The sequence below is a fragment of the Megascapheus bottae genome, chromosome 10 (assembly GCF_031878675.1).
Source record: "Megascapheus bottae isolate mThoBot1 chromosome 10, mThoBot2.hap1, whole genome shotgun sequence".
Taxonomy (NCBI): Eukaryota; Metazoa; Chordata; class Mammalia; order Rodentia; family Geomyidae; genus Megascapheus; species Megascapheus bottae.
In genome coordinates this window covers 56,207,438-56,224,726 of record NC_143518.1, presented here as the reverse complement: position 1 = coordinate 56,224,726, position 17,289 = coordinate 56,207,438, and the positions used below count along the sequence as shown (strand labels likewise).

Here is a 17,289-nt window from a genome sequence, read left to right as displayed (position 1 = left end):
TGGATGAGGATCAGGAAAGGGGGTTGGCAGGGCCTGGCCTCTGGACACCGCCTCTTCCTCCTACCTTGGGTCTTCACCTTTGACCTTGGAGGTACCCAAGAGAAGGAAAATGAGTCTCTATCTTGGGAGAGAAGATGGACTAATTCTCTGAACAACTGGGTTAGGCTGGGAGAGGAAGGGGCTGAGAGCCAAGTGGTGGCTCCTGTATCCCCATCCTCTGGCCTGGGTGTGACGGCACAGGGTGGAGAAGACAAGATGGCTGCCTTTCCTTGGCTGGATGGGAGGGGTAGGCAGGGCATGGGAACACTTCTTTTGCATGATGTGAAACTAGTCCCTCAGCCTCATTTTAAGACTGGGATCTCTGATGCCCTTCAGCATCCCCAGGCTGGCTACTGTGACCCACTGCGCAAGAAGTCCCAGTAGCGATGGGATGCAGGCGGGGACAACTTTCTCTTCTGGAAAGACTTGTGCTTTCCACATCACCCCTCCATTCCTCTCACGCCATCCGTACATCCTTTCTCCCAAGCTTGCCCTGCAGGCCTTTTCACCTCAAGGCCCATGTCACAGGCTGTTTTATCTCAGATCTCATGATGGCTGTAGGTACTGTCTCCAGCCCTACTCAGCTAGCAAATCCTCTATTGCCGTATTGCCTGGCGTCTCCCACCCCCAAAAGCTCCCTGATGGTAAAAGCAGGCTATGTGCTCTGCAGTTACCTACAGGTACTAATGCACAGAGCAGACCGACTGATTTCTAGCCCAATGGAGCCTATGTTCCTGCCATAACTAGATCCTCCTGCTGTAGGCAGGGGGTTTAGAGAGCAGGGTGGGGTGGTGGTAAGTTCTAGAAAAGAAGGGAGATGAGAGGAAGTAGTAGAATGGCGTAAGTGTGTGAGAGAGGACATGACTCCGGCGGATGAATCCCCCCCGGAAGGAGAGAGAGGGATGGAGAAAGAGCCACGCGAGAGGGGAGCAAGGACGAGGCCGCCGGTGGACAGGGAGAGCTGCCTTACATCCGTGTCTTGCTCGTTTAACTTGTAGGTGTGGAGGCCGTCCCGGAACACTTCTGGGTACGGAGGGACCTGCAGGAACATGAGGCTGGTTACTGCAGCAGGGACCCGGTGAGGGCATGCAGGAGGAAGGTGGGCATGCCAGGGACTGCAGTCCATCACCGCTGCTGGCTTCCATGCCCAGACCTGAGCCAACTCCTGTCCCTGGCTCCGTGTCCCACGAACCTAGACTGCATCCCAGCTGTCCCCAGCCTCACGCTCTACATCTCTTCTCCCCTCCAGACGGAAGATCTGCTGTTGTGAGGGGCTACAGGGATAGCCAACTTCTGGTGGCTTATTGGGAAGCACTACGAGGACATTTGTGAACCCCTTGGCCAGGAGTATGACAGGAATGGGTAGCTGAAACCCTTGAAAACTACTGCCCACGATCAAGACTGCCCACTGACCACAGGGCTTGGGTCTAAACCTGGACTGGAAGCCAGAAGCCAGTCTGGGCCTAACAGATGATGCCTAGCCTTGATAAACCAAAACTGGCCATAGCACCCTCTATGCCCTTGGCACTAGACAGCTCCCTGGCTCCCTGCCAGGTCTGTCAGGAAAGCAGCGGCTGTGGACATGGAGATGCAGTCCCCCAGCATGGCGTGAGATGGTGGAGCTGGCTATTTTGATGATTCACTTATGAAGGTGAAGAATGGAGGTGACACGTGGAATTGGGGTGGGGTGGGGAGGAGGCCAGGCAGAGCCTGGCTCAGAGGAGATGAAGCCTGGCAGATGAGCGGGTGGGCAGAGAGCGCCGCATCCCAGATGGGGTGACCCGACCATGCACAAGCAGCTGAGATGGTGCCACGGGGCCCATGCTGGCAGGCAGAGGCCTTACTTGCATGAAGAGTTGGGCCCTGGGGGAGGAGTTCTCCACCACGCGATTCACCATACTGATGAGAGTCTCACTCTCACTCATCTGCAGCAGAGGAAGGAACGGACGATTCACACTCAGCACCACCTTCAGGCATCACCCCTATCCCTCCTGTGCCTGTGAAACAGGGAACGGCACCTGCCCTTGGGGCCTCCGGTGCCCACTGCTCTCCCCTGTGAACTCTTTCAGAACCAGCGTTCTACTACCCAGGTGGAAAGGCCACTGGGGGGCCACTGGGCCTCCCTGGCAACACAGACCAAGTCTAGAGGGGCCCCAGGCTGGGGACTCTCCTCTAAGACACCTGACCACTACAGTCTCATCCGTGCTGGCCATTCTGCACAGTGAGAAAAGGCCAAGATCCTTAAACCTGTTCTGAAACCAAACAACTAAGAAAGCAGAGCTCTCTGCAGGGCCTTTGAAAAAGCACAGGTACAGCCGCTCTGCCACTCTGCCCAACCCTGGCTCTCTGATTACTAAGCACGGCTTCCAGAGCTGGGCAGGCAGCATCCATCAGGATCCTGGATGGTGCTGGGGAGAAATAAGGAAGCCATGACAAGTGAGCCATGTTAAAGGGACACCAGACACGGAAGGCTGCTCTCCCCAGGTCATCTTTGCATTTCAAGGACCATTAGGACTATGAAGAGGGAGAAATAGGAAAGGAGAGGGTCAAGGGAGAGGGAGGGAGAGAGAAAAAGGAAGAGAGGAAGGAGTGTGAGAAGGTGGTCAGCCAAGTGGACCTGCACTGACCTCACTTCCCCCACACTGTTCCAGTGTGCACAGATCTGGCTGTGTCCCTTTAACTCCATGGCAGACAGCGGGAGCAGGCTAGAGGCATGCAGGAAAGGCTGTGGGGAGGGAAGGTGAACGAGGGAGGGGGACAGAGCTACAACTGGAAGATTCCATGGGAATCTGGAAAAGACAGACCTGTTGTCTTTTAGGCAAAAGTCCAAACTGGGTCTCTTGATCCCGTGTGCTCCAGACAGGAGAGGCTCCCTGCAGCCACTCCACAAAGGAGACAGCATCCTTAAAGCCTTTTCTTGTGTCTGATTTTCCTATCCTCCTTTAGCCCAAATGGAAATTTCTCTTGTGGCATAAAATGTGATGAAGAGAACTTTCAAAAGAATGCTTCTGAGCTGAAAGTCAGGGGCTCACGTCTATAGTTCAGGCTTAGGAAGCTGAAATCTGAGAATCCCTCTTCAAAGCCAGCCTAGGCAGAAAAGTTGAAGAAACTCATCTCTAATTAACCAATAAAAGGTCAGAAGTGGAGTTGGGGTTCAAGTAGTACAGGACCAGCCTTCGGCAAAAAAGCCAAGCAAGAACACCAGGTCCTGAGTTCAAACTCCAGTGGAGGTACAAGAAGACAAAGAAAAAAAAGCCTTCCCAGGAGGAGGTTGAGACTTTGTAGGAGTTAAAAGCTAATATGAGTGTGCTGGGTGATAGTAGCTCAAGCCTGGAATCCTAGCTATTCAGGAAGCTGAGATCTAAGGATCACAGTTCAAAGCCAGCCAGAGCAGGAAAATCTGTGTCTTTTTTTTTTTAAGTAAACTACCCCAAAGCCTGAAGTAGTCTTGTGCCACAAGTTCAAAGACAGCATTCAGGCCCTGAGTTCAAGCTCCAAGAACTGCACACAAAAAAATGTCAACAGAATGGCAAATATATTCTCTAAAGACCCATGCTCAAGCTTATCTCTGTCCTCTTAGAATATGTGCTCATGGTGTGGATGCTACCTAGGGCTTTTGGCAAAAGAATGCAAAGTCCTCAAGGCCCAGGGGCTGGCTCTAGAGGCCTTGCCCACATTCTACTGCAACGATGACAAGGAGGTGTTTTGACATAACAGGCCATGTGGTTATGCCCAGAAGAACACACAGCCTCAGCCATGGCCTCCAATGTCAAGTTCATATCCATCCTGCAACTTCAAGAGCACAAAACAAGCCTGATGGGATTCAACCTAACTGACATCTCCCCACTTAAACTGGGTCAGAACCACATTTTCCTAGTTCTGGATCACTGCCACATTCATTTAGCTTTTTTGTACATCCTTTCTTTGTCTGCAAAATGGGTTTAATAGTAGTATTTATCCCAAACAATTATAAAGATTAAATGAGTTCGTATATATTCTGCTTCTAGTAAATGTGGGGATGGAGGAAGCATCTAATTATAGTGGCAGCTGCCATGGTGGCTGTCATGCCACCATCCTGCCAGCCTCTTCCTGACAAGGCTATGTGCTTTCGGGTTCCCTGAGGTCTGCAGCACAGATCTGAGCATGTGTATGTCACAGAAATACCCAGCATTCTACCTTCAGCCTGTCACAGACATGAAAAGCAAAGGAGTCAAGGGTTGGTTCTCTGGAGCCAGAGGCCAGGTAGCCAACAGCTCAATCTGCATGGAATACCCACAGCTTGCTCGGCTGGCAAACCAAGTCTAGATCATTGCCTCTGAATCCTGGGGCCCATGCGTTGTCTATGCCAATGGTACTAAATTAGTGTCATTGTCTTAAGTCAACCTAGAGCAGTCTCAGCTCACATGTTACCAAGTTTAATTATGACCTGCTGGCCTATGAGCTGATTTTCCAGATTCCGGCTGAATGAAATCTCTGGCATCTGAGCTCAACGGGAGCTCCTTCTAGTTTCTTCTACTTTCTCCTCTCTCCAGAAAAAAAGTGAAAATTCTCATCTGCCCCCTGGGAGAAGTTCCACCTGGGCTGAACACTAGAGAAACACAAGGTAGCATTTATCATTCCCATGCCCATTTATATGCTTAATTCCTCCCAACCCCATGGCTTTCCTAGAGAACATGGACAAGGAGGGGTTGTGGAGAAGCAAATCAAAACATGAGCCACTTTGTTGTGTCCCGTGGCACCAACAAAGGTTGACAGATGGAGGCTGAGGAGCAGGGAGGGGACAGACACTAGAGGGAGTGGGATGGGAGGGGCACCAGCTCTGCCTACCTGCTGGTCCAAATACTCTAGGTTTCTTTGCAACTGAAGATCTAACAGTTCATCCTACCCGGAACCCGAGGCCCAGGGGCCAACCAGCAACACAAACAAACAGGAACACACAACAGGAAACAATAAAGAAGAAGAAGAAGAAGAAGCAAAGCAGTTAAGAATTAGCTGGGCAATGACAAGGAGAAGTCTGTCTGTCTTGGCTCTTGAGTGGTTCTGGGGAAGGGAGGAGATGAGGATGGACAGGTCGGGGAGGACACCCTCAGCCCCTGAGGCCGTCATCTCTCTAGGTCGGCCTCACACCCCTGCAAGCATCAGGCGTCACGTCAGCACTCTGCCCACCCTGTCAGCAGCGGTATCTGAGTTTTCTGAAAGAGCTGGTTGCTTCTGGAGGGGTACATCTGCCCTAGGTGAATCCAGTGGAGTTTTGGCCCTGGCAGAGTTGGCATCTCGGCCTGCTGGTCCAGCCCCCTGCTCTCTGGCCTCCCAGTGCTGTGTACGGACTTGGAGATCTGCCTATTGGATCTGAGTGGAGCATTTGCATCCAATTCTCCAGGTGGAGGCAAATATTCCCAGGAGAATACATTCCAGAAAAAGAGGCGAATCAAAAAAGGAGAAGCGAGGGACCAGGCAGAACATGGAAAACGTTCTTCTTTCCCCAAAGGTGGCCCCTAGGTGAAGCATAAACTTGAAGCAAATACATTTGGGGGCAGGGGAAGAGTCTGGGAGCTCTTGCCTGTTTGTTCTAGCCTGATTTTCATCCCCGTGCATAACCCTAGCCCTGTCCTGGTCCCTTCTCCTGCAGGCTGGAGAGAAGAGCTATGCTCAGTCCTGAGGATCAGGAGCTTACTCGCTCAGCTCTTACTCTGCTCCTCACCCTGCGTCACAGGGAGAGGGTGTAACTGGCACCAGACTATGCTGGAATTAGAGGCCTGGCCAGGAGGGAGGAGGCATCCAGAGGCTTCTCCAGCTCTGTTCTGAACTGGGTGGAGGTAGAGAGTTGATGTCCTGAGGTGGAGGGAGGAGAGGACGTACCATCTTATCGTGGACTGTGGGGGACGGCGGGTAGTTGTAAGGGAACAGTCCTGTGGGGCCTGGCCGCCTGTCTCCCAGGTAATCATACTGGAAGAGAAGGAATTGCAGAGATGAGAGGGTCCTCAACAAGTGAGATTCAAGGTTAGGGAAATCTGTCACAAAGCAGATCTCAAGCTAAGATAGACAGCAGGCCTCCCTCCCCCCACCAACAATCCACTGAAGTCCTCAAGATTGGAAAAGACAGACTCCCTCTGCGTTGTCATAGGTAGCTTGGTTTGTGGTGTGATCTGGGGACAGGAAGAGAGCAAGGTTCCTATGCAGGAGACAAAGTAATGGCCCAAGCAGCTGTCCTCGGGATGGAACTGTAAGCCAGTGGCAGATCATGGGTCCCAGGTAGCCCAGTGGCTCATGTTCCAGAGCACCTCTACCTCTCCTCAGCAGGCATCTCAGGGCACGGCTGCGGGCTCACCTTGGGGGAGCTGATAGAGCGCCTCATCATGTAGCTGGTGGGGTCGGCGTAGATGTCCTCGCTCCGAGGAGGCAGCCGCTCAAAACGGGCACTGGGCGAGCGGACGGGGGAGTAAATGCGGGCCCGGCTGTAGGAGCCCTGGCTGGGCGAGCGGGGCACAGAGTGGGATCGGGGCTGCAGAGACATGCGGCGGAGGGAGCTGGAGGCTGCGTCTAGCTCATCGTAATAGACGGGCTGCCGGGAGGGACTAGGGATCCAGACGGTGCCATCCTGCCGCCCGTAGCCAGCGGGCTCCTTCCAGTCCCGCACCTGGTAGGCTGGGCTGCCACCATTGCGGAAGGAGTGACGTTTGTCCTCCAAAGCCCAGGGGGGGCTGACCCGATCATAGGCTGGCATGGAGCAGATGCTGTCCGGCCGCACGCCTGGTGGGTAGTACTGGTAATCGTCGGGGTACTGGGAAGAGTAGGGGCCATAATACTCAGGGACCCGGCGGGGCACAGGGTAGAATCTAGAGGGACTGAGAGAGGAGGGGGGGGGAACATGGTAAAGGAAGAAATAAAGCAGTGTATCTTCTGTATACATGCCCCAGTCCACCCATGTCCTCCAGCAACGAGCAGGCACTTGAACAGGGGAGCTAGCCTCTGAGCACCCAGGGGAAGCCATCACCCAGACAGAAACTGAGATTTACTCCATAGGCTGGGGAGAGCTCTTGCCTCCCTCAGCTCTCTGGGGCTGGAGACTGCACCACTCAGAGCTGCTGCTTCTTCTTCTTTTTTTTTTTTTTAAACAAAATTCCCTTGAAGGTGCCTTCAAGCCTTATTAGCTATCTTCACCTGAGTGTGAACCGAATGATCAGATGCTTTTCAAGACAGGCAAGAGAACAAACAACCAGAAGGCTAGGTTGCTTCCCTGGACTCATTCTCAGGAGGCCCACGCTCCAGTTAATAGGACCACCAGCAGCAAGTCGCAGCTCTGCCACGAGAGAGCGGTGTCTCCCGGACCTAGGGCTCGGAGGCATACCCTACAATCCTGAAGCTGTCCATTTTCTCAGGGAAGGGACGCTCGATGCCCACACTGTCAGGACCAGAAAGTGTTCCAAATATGGGGAACACAGTCATTGGATAAAGGAGTAAATTGGTCATCAAAAACACTATTAGGACCAATGGGCTGCTTTCCCCCCCCCCCTTAAAAACGCAAAGAATAAAAAAAGCTAGACTCGTGGCGCAAGCCTGTCATATTAGCTCTTTGTGAGCTGGAGAAGAGAGGATCGATGTTCAAAACAAGTCTGGGCAAAAGAAACTTTGTGAGACTCCATCTCTACCAGTGGCTGTGTGTAATGATTCATGCCTGACATCCCAGCAATACGGGGTAGGAGCACAAATAGGAGGACTGCAATCCAGGCTGTCTTGGAAATAGAGTAAGACCCTATCTTGAAAATAATCAAAAAATGAAAAGGGCTGGCAGCGTGGCCCAAGTGGTAGAGCACCTGCTAGGAAGTATAAGGCCCTGCGTTCAAATCCTAGTACTACCAAGAATCATCTATGTATAAGTAACAGCTCTCAAATAGAACTGTTTAAAAATGACAGGCCAGAAGAATAAGGGGCAATGGCCAAATCTAAAGCTGGAGCCATGGTTCGGGAAGGACCAGGCAAGCTAGATACCAGGGGACTGGCTTGGCTTCCCAGCTTAGCCCGGCTTCCAAAGGTCCAGCAAGGAACAGTCTCATAGGTTTGCCCATGCACTAGCTGTCACATCACAAGCTCTAGCATTGGCCCCAGTGGGCCTTACCTCCGAAGGTCTTCGGGTGGGGGCATGCCCCGGCGCAGGTTCACCCACTGCTGAAGTTGGCTCATGGAACTCTTGCGCTGGGCAATTTTGTCAGGGTCAGTTCGTGGTGGGAAGCTCCGCCGGTGTCCCCCAATCTCCCCATCCTGAGGTGGAAAAGCAGTGCTCCCTGGCCGGCTTGGGGAGCTGTATTGCCAGCCATTGGGCTGGGTGGTCTGCTCCCCACCTCCTGGGATTGTGGGGCCCTCAGGGTAAGGGCTACCAGGCTCCGAGGCTGGCTCAGGTCCAGCTGGAATGCCGTTGGCTTTCACTAGAGGCTCTTTCTTGACTTCGGGCCTCTCGGGCCTCCGCTCTGACTTCTCGCAGCCCCTGCCGTCTCCCTCCCCTCTCGTCTTGGCCTCTGGCTCTGGCTTGGGGAGGCTGTTGTGAGGTGGTGGTTGATGTTGCTTGCTGGGCGGGATGTTCTCTGAGTCTGGCTTCTCGTGGCTGCAGGATGCCAAGGAAACTGCTGTAAGTATCTCTGGCCTTGCAGAGAATGGGCAGGCGTGACAGATGGGGAAAGAGTGGAATTGGCAGGAAGGTGGCAAGGGACCAGGGTACATGGACTCCAATTCTGCTCCCTGAACCCTAAGTTCCAGCTCCTTCCCCCAGCTGGCAGCGGTTATGATTAGGCGGCATTTGTTCCCCCACGTTTTCCTCCTGCATCACTCTCACTCCTTTCTGCTGTCTTCAGGGAGGGGCAAGTCTAGCTTCACCTAATCGTGACCTCCTCTGTCCCCAGCTGCCCCTCCCACAACTGAGGAGTGAATCTTCACTGGCCTATGGCTCCCTACGGGCAGGGACAGTAGACATGCCTCCTTTACACTCCACACAGGTGGTAGAACATCTAACACTTTTGTATTCAGTAAGGATTTTTTTTTTTTTCAGTCCTGGGGCTTGAACACAGGGCCTAGGCGTTCTCCTTGGATACTTATGCTGAAGGCTAGTGATCTGCTACTTGAGCCATGGCACCACTTCTGCCTTTTTCTGTGTATGTAGTACTGAGGAATCGAACCCAGGACTTTGTGCATGCTAGATGAGCACTCCACCACTAGGCTATGCTCCTGGCCCCTCAGTAAATATTTCTGACATGAGTGTATGAACTTGTGGAAGTGCACAGAGATGAACCTTTGTGATGGTTTTCTCCCCATGGCTTCCTGAGTTTGGCATAGTCAAGCAATCCTGTGAAGACACTGCTGGGTAAACATCTCTACAATATGTGTCTACACCTGGCGTCTATACCACAAGCCCCTTCCTCCAGATCCCCGTTAGCACCTAGCTCAAGGCTTATCCCCACTGAAGGAGAGCCAGGCGCTGAGCTCATGGGAGATGATGGTGCTGAAAGCAGCCATATGGTGAGTGTTTGCTGCCTGTCGAGCATTTCACAGACACACTGGTGTCCCCACCAGCACCCTGTGAGGCGGGATCGTAATTGCTGGTTTTGAGGACAGGAAACTCAGAGGCTAGTTGTTCTGTAGCCCAGTAACCAAACTATCATTCAAACGAGTCCACGAAACAGCCGAGCACGAGCAAACCACCCTCGCCTTCGGCTCTTGACTAGGCTCCAATGGCACCTGGCTTCTCTGTGGCTGTCCCCAGCTTAGAGAGAAGAGAGGATCTGGACAGGGGGAGAGGCCCAATCTGTAGTCTCCTGTTGGGATGAAAGGAGGAGTTCCCACACTCTCCACAGGTTTACACCAGCACATGGAGCTCAGCAGTGGCACAGAGCTAAATGCTTCTAGAATGTTCCTTCTCCTCCATGTCACACTGGACTTTCTGGCACTCACCTGTGACGCACAGGCTGGGGTGCTGACTTCTGTGCAGGGGGGATCTGTACCCGGGCGGCTTCCCCCATGGCCTGGATCCAGGCTTCCTGCTCCTCAGGGCTCTCGGCACTGAAGAAGTAGGTGCGGACGCCAGCATGCTCGGCCTGTGGGGAGAGGCAGTGCGTGGATCTGGCCCCGGCCTCGTCTACCCAGCACACGGTCACCTGCAGGGGAGGACACCAAGCCCAGGGAGGGCTGTCAGTCAGGCCATTCCTGAGCCAGCAGCTCTTCCCCACATGAGCTCAGGAGCAAGAGGAGGGGACATGGTAGGGGCTATCCCATGGGCACCGGTGGCATAGTCTTGGGTAGGTGTCTGAATGGCCCCAGGTAGACCAGTAGTCACAGAGGCCTACCTGTCCACCTGAGGTGATGAGAAGCCTGAGGGACAATTAGTCACCCGCTCTCCCCTCCATTCCACATTTGAATTGAAAAGCAATTACCCAGAGTCTGGGGGAGATGGCTTGTCAGCCCAGCTTTACCGCTAGGAGCTGCCCCTTCCTTGAGAGAGGCAGTAGAGCCCCTCTCCGCTGGCATGCAGGGGTGCACTGGCAGACAGACAGAGCACACTACCTAGTTGGCGGCTGTGAGCAGGTGCGGCAGGCGGGAACCCAGAAGAGAGCTCCTGTCGGAGGAAGGGTCCTCACGCCGTCAGGAGGAGAAGCAGAGAACAGGTCAGCCGACACCAGAGGGAAAGACAGAGACCACGAGGCAGGAAATGGTGAGGAACAAGAGGAGGGGAGGGCAAACTGTCCCCTCCATGTCACTCATGAAAAGGACAGCACTCACAGTGGCCCAAGAAAGGGCCAGGGCATGGAGTGGCCCACTGCAGGAATCTGAGCTCTGGTGGACAGTTTGTTGGAGAGCCCCAGAGTTAACTCTGTACTGCTTCTGGCCACCATGCCAGAGCAAACACGCTTTTCTCTGGCTGTAACTTAATGAGAAACGGCTGGGAAATTCAGTGCTCCTGAGCTACAGGGTAAAAGACCATGGGACTAGAGTTGTTGATATTGTTTGCCAGGACCAGTGTACTCTCTAAGGGAGGTTCATAATCTCCCAAGAAAGCTTATCTCACTAAACAGGAAGGAGCAGCAGAGATTCAGAGACTCAGCATTGAGCTTCATTCTCCCTGACTCCTTCCTTGACCACCCGGGACTGAGGAGAGGAGGCTCTGGGCTCCTTAAGGCCTGAGAGTCTTAGAGGTCAAATTCCACCAATGCTTTCTGGCCTCAGCCTTTATAAGGCTCCCTTGCCTGAAGCCAGTTCTGCACCTGGCCTTTCTTCAACCCTGGATTATTCAGACAGGAACCGGAAAACAACTACTTGCAGGATCAGGCAGGGAGGAATTGGCTACTGACACAGTCCAGCAGAGGGCCCAGCACATGGGCAGAGCTGAGGGCCTTATGGGAGAGAGCCAGCAAGGGGCCAGCTGTAAGGAGGCTGCTGGGACTTGAATCTGCACAGAGGCAGACAGGCCCGGGGCTGGGGCGAGCCCTCTGGGTAGAGAACCCTGGGCTAGTATGGGGGAGCAGGTGGCACAGGGAGGGCTGGTACATTCTAGGCCCCCTGTGAGTAGACAAGGAATGAATCCTTCGATTCAGTAAGCATCCGGTGAGAGCCTGTGTGTGGCTCGAGGAGAGCAGATCCGCTCTTGAACTTGAGCTCACATTCATGCTGGGGACAAAACATGCTACGGGACACACAGAGCAACACAGGCTGAAGACAAGTGCTCGTGACGGGGAGGCAGAGGGCCTGGGAAAAGACAGGGCTATTGACTGGGGAGAGGCGAAGGACACTGGCTTGAAGCTATGAAAAGGAGAGGAGAATTGAGGGCATCGCCCTGCAGACCAAGACTGAGCTAGAAAGACGTGAAGGCATTCAGCCGTAGCCTGAGCTGGGGCAGTCCTTGGCTCTTCATTATTTGCCATGCAAGAGTTCTGCCTGTTCAAGCTCCGGTCTGTCTGTCTCAGCAACCCTCCCTTCCCTAGGGAAGGGCCCCTGAATAGCCACAGTAAGAGCCCTTTGTGGCCTTCTGAGCCAGGGCCCTTGAGCCTGGCCTTAAAGCAACAGTTCACGTGCAAGCCTTGGGGGGAGAAAGATGTGGATAGAGACTGGAGGGCCTAGAAGGGATAGCTGGGCCCTGCAATAGGATGCGTGTCAGTCACTTAGGACATACATCTGATGCCTGCCACTGGCACAGCGACAAGACGGGGTGTGAGACTCTGACAGGTCTGGTGGGGAGGGTGAGACAGGCTGTGGATGCATGGTGTGTGGGTGCCAATGTGTCTGGGTAACAGGACTATTAGTTGTTAAACAACCTGTTCCTACTCTCCCAGCTAGAACCTGGCTCCCTGCAGTCAGAGTTTCATTAATTGTTTATTCTCTTCACACCTCTGGCACATGAGACCATGACAGGCTGGAAACTAATTATGTACCAAATAGGCCTTCCCTGCTCCCAGTGGCAGGACCAGTGTGTGCCTCCACCTCTGTCCTGTGGCCAGGAGTCAGAGTCCACAGGACAGAAGGGTCCCGAGGAGCTGGCCTGATGCAGCCCACAGGTCCAAAGTCCTAACCCCACAGCTTAGGGTTTCAAAGGACTTGGGCAGCAAGACCCTTAAAAAGGGAAAGAGGGCTTTGCAGTAAGAAAGGCAGCGTCCACATTACAATTTCCTATTTGGAAAATGAAAAGGAGCCTATGGCTTATGTATCACAAGACACAAAAGGGCATGAGGCTTTTATAGTTTTTAATGGGTCATGAATTTTTAAATGTGGAAAAATACTGGCTTGCAGGCACATCTTTGCCAGTTGGGTCCCCAGGGGCTTCTGCACGAGTCCCATTTTTCTGTGGGCTTGTCCTCTCCAAGTGTTTGTTGTCTACAGGGCTGGGGTGTAGCTCAGTGGTGCATAGCTTGCTTGCCAAATATGCACAAGGCCCTGGGTTCCATCCCCAGCAACACACACACACACACACACACACATACACACACACACACTACTGCCTACAGAAGGCTTACAGGTTGGGATTGGAACAAAAGTTAACATTGAATTTTCTCTAAAGATTGAAATTTAAGTTTGACTAAAAGGGGAATGATGGCCCAGCTCCCCAAGTCTTAGGTGGGGATAAAGGCTTTCCAGAAAAAGATCTCTGAGCCCTAGACCCGGTCAGCTATGGCTCTCATTCCCTGAAGAGATGCTTCCTCAGAACAGGCGGCTCGGCAGAAGGTCCTAGCATGCAGTCAGTCATAACTTTCTTCCCCGGAAGTAACGGTGGCTATCCCACGGGCCTGCCTCTACTGGCCCACACAGGAGCAATTATACATGCTCTGCTAGGAAGAGAGGAGACCCAGCACAGCCTCCCCACGCTTCCCATGGAACTCCTGCTAGCCCCCCTTCTTCCTCTCCTCCCTCTCCCTCTGCTCCATCACTTGGGCTTCCTTGTTCTTGACTCTTTGTTCCCCCGGGCCTGGAAGAGGAAGGCCAACTGACCTTAAATGTGTGCTTCCGGCTGATGTTGTCTGAGGGCTGCACGGCTGCAACCCGGAAGCTCAGGAGAGGGATGCTGCCCAGGATGCTCTCTTCCTTGTCATCTGTAAGGGAAAAGAAGCACAGAGATGTGTGCATGGGCCCACGTGGGTGGGCGCCTGCGCAGAAGGGAGGGCAACAGGCTCATCAGCTTACTACGATAAACACCGTGAGCGCTTGATATCCACCAAGGCTAGTCAAGACACTCAGAGCCAGCACCCCGCACCCCCAGGGGCCCTCCCTGGAATGGGAGTGGGGGGCCACTCCAGGGTCTAGATGCTATTTTAGACACTGCCTTCTAGTGGTAGGTGAAAGTAGTCCCCACTTGCCTCTAGTGTTTTTGTCAGTTGTGGTTAAGTGCTTACTACTGCTTCTAGTTGGCAGGTCAGAAAGTTGAGACAGATGGGCTGAGGAGCTGGTTCAAGGCTCCTTAAGCAGTAAGTCACGGACTCAGTTTCTAAATCAAGACAGGACTCCAAAGCTAGCATTCTTAACCCCTATCCTTTCTGCCTGGCCTCCAAAACAGGCCAGTTGAGCAGCAGTACAGACAGCACACATGCAGCAAGAAGGACAGGACAGAGCATGACAGGGTGTGCCAGCCTCCAGTATCCATTCATATCCACCCACCGCTGCAAGCAGGGTGGTGTTATGTGCCCCTGGCAGTCCTCAAAACTCCCAAGCTCCTGTCTCAGCCTCCTGAGCACTGCGATTACAGGTGTGCAGTACCACAACTGGCTCCAGGTAAGTCTAAGGTTCTCTCTCTGCTGTAGACCCCATCCAGGCCCTGCTCCCCATAGGAAAACATACTACACCCTGAGCCCTGGCCTCTACCGGTGGAATCAGGCTGACAATTGGGCTGTTACATAATTCATCCTGGATATGCAAAGGAGCCTGATGAATTATCTAGTGGGAACAAGCTGTCAGTGGGAAGCCAGAAAGAGCGGGAGTATGAGTGGGGGGCCAAGTATCAGGCCACAGGAAGTCCTTTCTTCCTCCCCCATTCCTTAGGACTTTTATTCATTCCCAGGGAGAGGCTCAGAAAAATCCTCCATTACAGCTCAGTTAAAAATTCTCAGTTAAACCTCGGTGGGTTTACAGACTCCCTGAGCACTGCTTCTTCCCCGAGTACCTCCACAAGACACTTGGTCTATGGTTGGCCTTCTCTGTCCACCCACCCCTGACCCTGGCAGGGTCCAGAGGACAGGGTAAGCTGAAGGAGCAGGAGGGGCTTGGGGCTGGACTGGGGGAAAACCAGGGTCTCTGCAGAAGAAGGGCAAAGGGATGGCATCATAGTCCATTGAGAAGTGGCCCGGGGGTACCACATTCCCCTAGCCCGTTTTTCTGAAGCAGGGGGATGGACAAAGAAGTCACTTTGGCTCATGGTTCTGGAAGCTGTGAGGTCCAGGAGTTTGGTGCTGGCACCTGCTAAGCTCGAGAGGAAAAAAAACCCACAAAACAGGAGGGAAGCCTCTGCTTCTTAACACCAGCTACAGAGGCAGAGCGCAATCATCCTGCTTGGAGACCCCTCGCTTCTCAGCATCTCTGCATAGGCATCAACTTGCAACCTGAGCCTGCCGAGCCCACACCTGCCCTGTGCCAGGCCGAGGCCATCTCTTCTAGAGGAGAGCAGCCCTGGGCCTAGGCAGGTTCTTCTCTCCCAAGTGTGGACTTTTCTCTGTGGCTGCCTGGGCCAGGCACAACTCAGGGAGAGTGCAGCAGAGTGCCAGGGGTTAAGGAGTTCGATCTTTGTTTGTCAGAGTTAATGATTTACCAAACTTCCCAGGAGGCCTAAGGAAGTGAAGCAAACAGCCTCGGAGCTCCCGATCATTTCGCCTTCTTTCCCCTCATCCACCACACCTGCTTCCTGGGTGCGCCAGCCTGTCCCCACGGGATCACAAGCTCTCAGCCCTGGCCCATGCCCTCTGGGTCTGCCTGATATATGCTGCTGTGTGCACTTTAAAGTCACTTTCTAGAAGATGCTGTTCCAGAGTGAACACATCTTTGCCCCATACCCTTTTTATTTTGGCAAGGGGGCTGTGGGAGGCGGGGAGAGAGAGGACAGAAGCTGGGCGGTTTCATTTGTTCCGTAGTGATTGAACATCTACCAGGTGCTGCATGGTTTTGGGTATCATGGATTTTGCAGAAAACAAAACTGGCACATGTCTGTGTCATAGGCCATTCATGGGACACAAGGGGCTGCTACGGGGACGTGTTCTCCTCCTCCCTATCCCCACTGCCACCCCGGGACTTCACCCACTATCTCCAACCAGGACCCAGAGCTCTGCTCCCAGCCTGAAGGCATTCCATAAATGGTGAAGCATCACCACTTGTAAGAATGAACGAACAAATGTGAGACCCCCACTTACAGTGGGGGACTTGTCCTGCCAGTACCCAGTGGTAAGGCAGGAGAAGGCAGACGATGACCCTGGCCTCACCAGCCCTGCCAGTCTCGGGGAGAGCTCACCTTTGTAGTAGAAGAGGCAGCGGTCCACCAGGACAAACCAGCGCTTGTTCCACTGCTTTACCCCAGAGCTGGCCTGCAGAACAGTGGAAAGACATGGGGGCTGTGAGCTGGCCGTGGAAGAGGAAGTCGGTGTCATATGAGTACCAAGGACATCCCGGCTCTGGCTACAGCTCTGCCACTGAAGGACGTGGCATTCCCTTGATCTTTCAGACAGTGGGAACTGACAAACTGACACAGATCATTGCCCACGACCTTCCAGCACTGTCACTCCAGCACTGAGGCTCTGTGCCTCGGCAGGGGAGAGCAAAGGGGCAGAGATGAGACAGAGTGAGTGCACAGAGGGAAGGCAAGGAAATGGCAAGGTCAGTCTGTGGAGAACATGTGGATCCCTGGACTTAACACCCCTTGGCCCACTATAGCAAGAAGACCCATAGAGGAGAGCCAGCATATTTCAGAGTCATGGCATCTTCCCTGCAGAAATCCCTCCATGATTCCCAAATCGCGTCCTAAGCATTCGGTGTAACTTTGGTAAAGACACTCAACCTCTCTGATGTTCATTCACAAACAAGCCATCCATATGGCCCCTAGTACAGAGGACTCCAAGCGTGACCAAAGAGGGGCCTAGAGTAGGTGGAAAGGCAGGGCAGCCTTACCTGTTTGAAGAGCCAGCCTGCTTTGGTGACAGGTGCATTGGGGTTCCGCTTCATGGAATGAGAGCGCTTGCCAAAGGCAATGGCTTTGCGGGATGCTCGAGTGGCCTATGGAGGCAGAGAGAGAAGACGGTGTAACTTCCTCTCCTCTCCTCTCTTGTTGCCCTGCTAGGAGCTGTATCTCTAGCTGGCCTCTGAGTGTCCTGCTGCTAACAGGGCCTGGTGTGAATTCTGGGTCTGCTGTTATCACATCAAGGTCATGGCCTTTTAATTCTTTGGCTCTTTTTGTCATCTTTAAGGTGGGTCTCAAAATAATAGTCCTACCTTGTCTTATAAAGAAGATTTCACTTCTGTCTTGCCCTTCCTTCCCTTTCTCTCCTTATTCCCTACCTCTTCCACAGGCTTTCTGGAACCCATCGACTGCCTCAGCACCACCTCCTCTCAGAGGCCTCCTGCATGACACACTGCAGAGCTGGGGACAGTGCTCCCCAGCTCTTCAGCCCCTGGACTCTGCAATTCTTCCCCATTCTGCTGACAATCCATCTTCCTTGAAACTCCGTGCCAGATCCTCCCTGTTTACCCCTTGCCACCATCAGCTTTTAGATCTTCCTTTCAGAGTCTGAGGAATCGGGTAGCACC

General features: G+C 53.4%; 1 protein-coding gene across 1 annotated transcript in view; it reads right to left on the bottom strand.

Annotated features, from left to right (window-relative positions):
- Plekha6 (pleckstrin homology domain containing A6) overlaps window positions 1-17,289 on the bottom strand; it is a 141,888-nt gene that overhangs the window by 20,030 nt on the left and 104,569 nt on the right. Inside the window, exons 6-15 of the mRNA XM_090341366.1 lie at window positions 16,654-16,758; window positions 16,001-16,073; window positions 13,501-13,601; window positions 9,979-10,181; window positions 8,156-8,638; window positions 6,368-6,884; window positions 5,899-5,985; window positions 4,867-4,920; window positions 1,884-1,964; window positions 1,010-1,078 (exon numbers count right to left, since the gene is read on the bottom strand). Coding sequence (XP_090197492.1) covers window positions 1,010-1,078; window positions 1,884-1,964; window positions 4,867-4,920; window positions 5,899-5,985; window positions 6,368-6,884; window positions 8,156-8,638; window positions 9,979-10,181; window positions 13,501-13,601; window positions 16,001-16,073; window positions 16,654-16,758 — 1,773 coding nt within the window. The remainder of the gene's footprint in view (window positions 1-1,009; window positions 1,079-1,883; window positions 1,965-4,866; window positions 4,921-5,898; window positions 5,986-6,367; window positions 6,885-8,155; window positions 8,639-9,978; window positions 10,182-13,500; window positions 13,602-16,000; window positions 16,074-16,653; window positions 16,759-17,289) is intronic.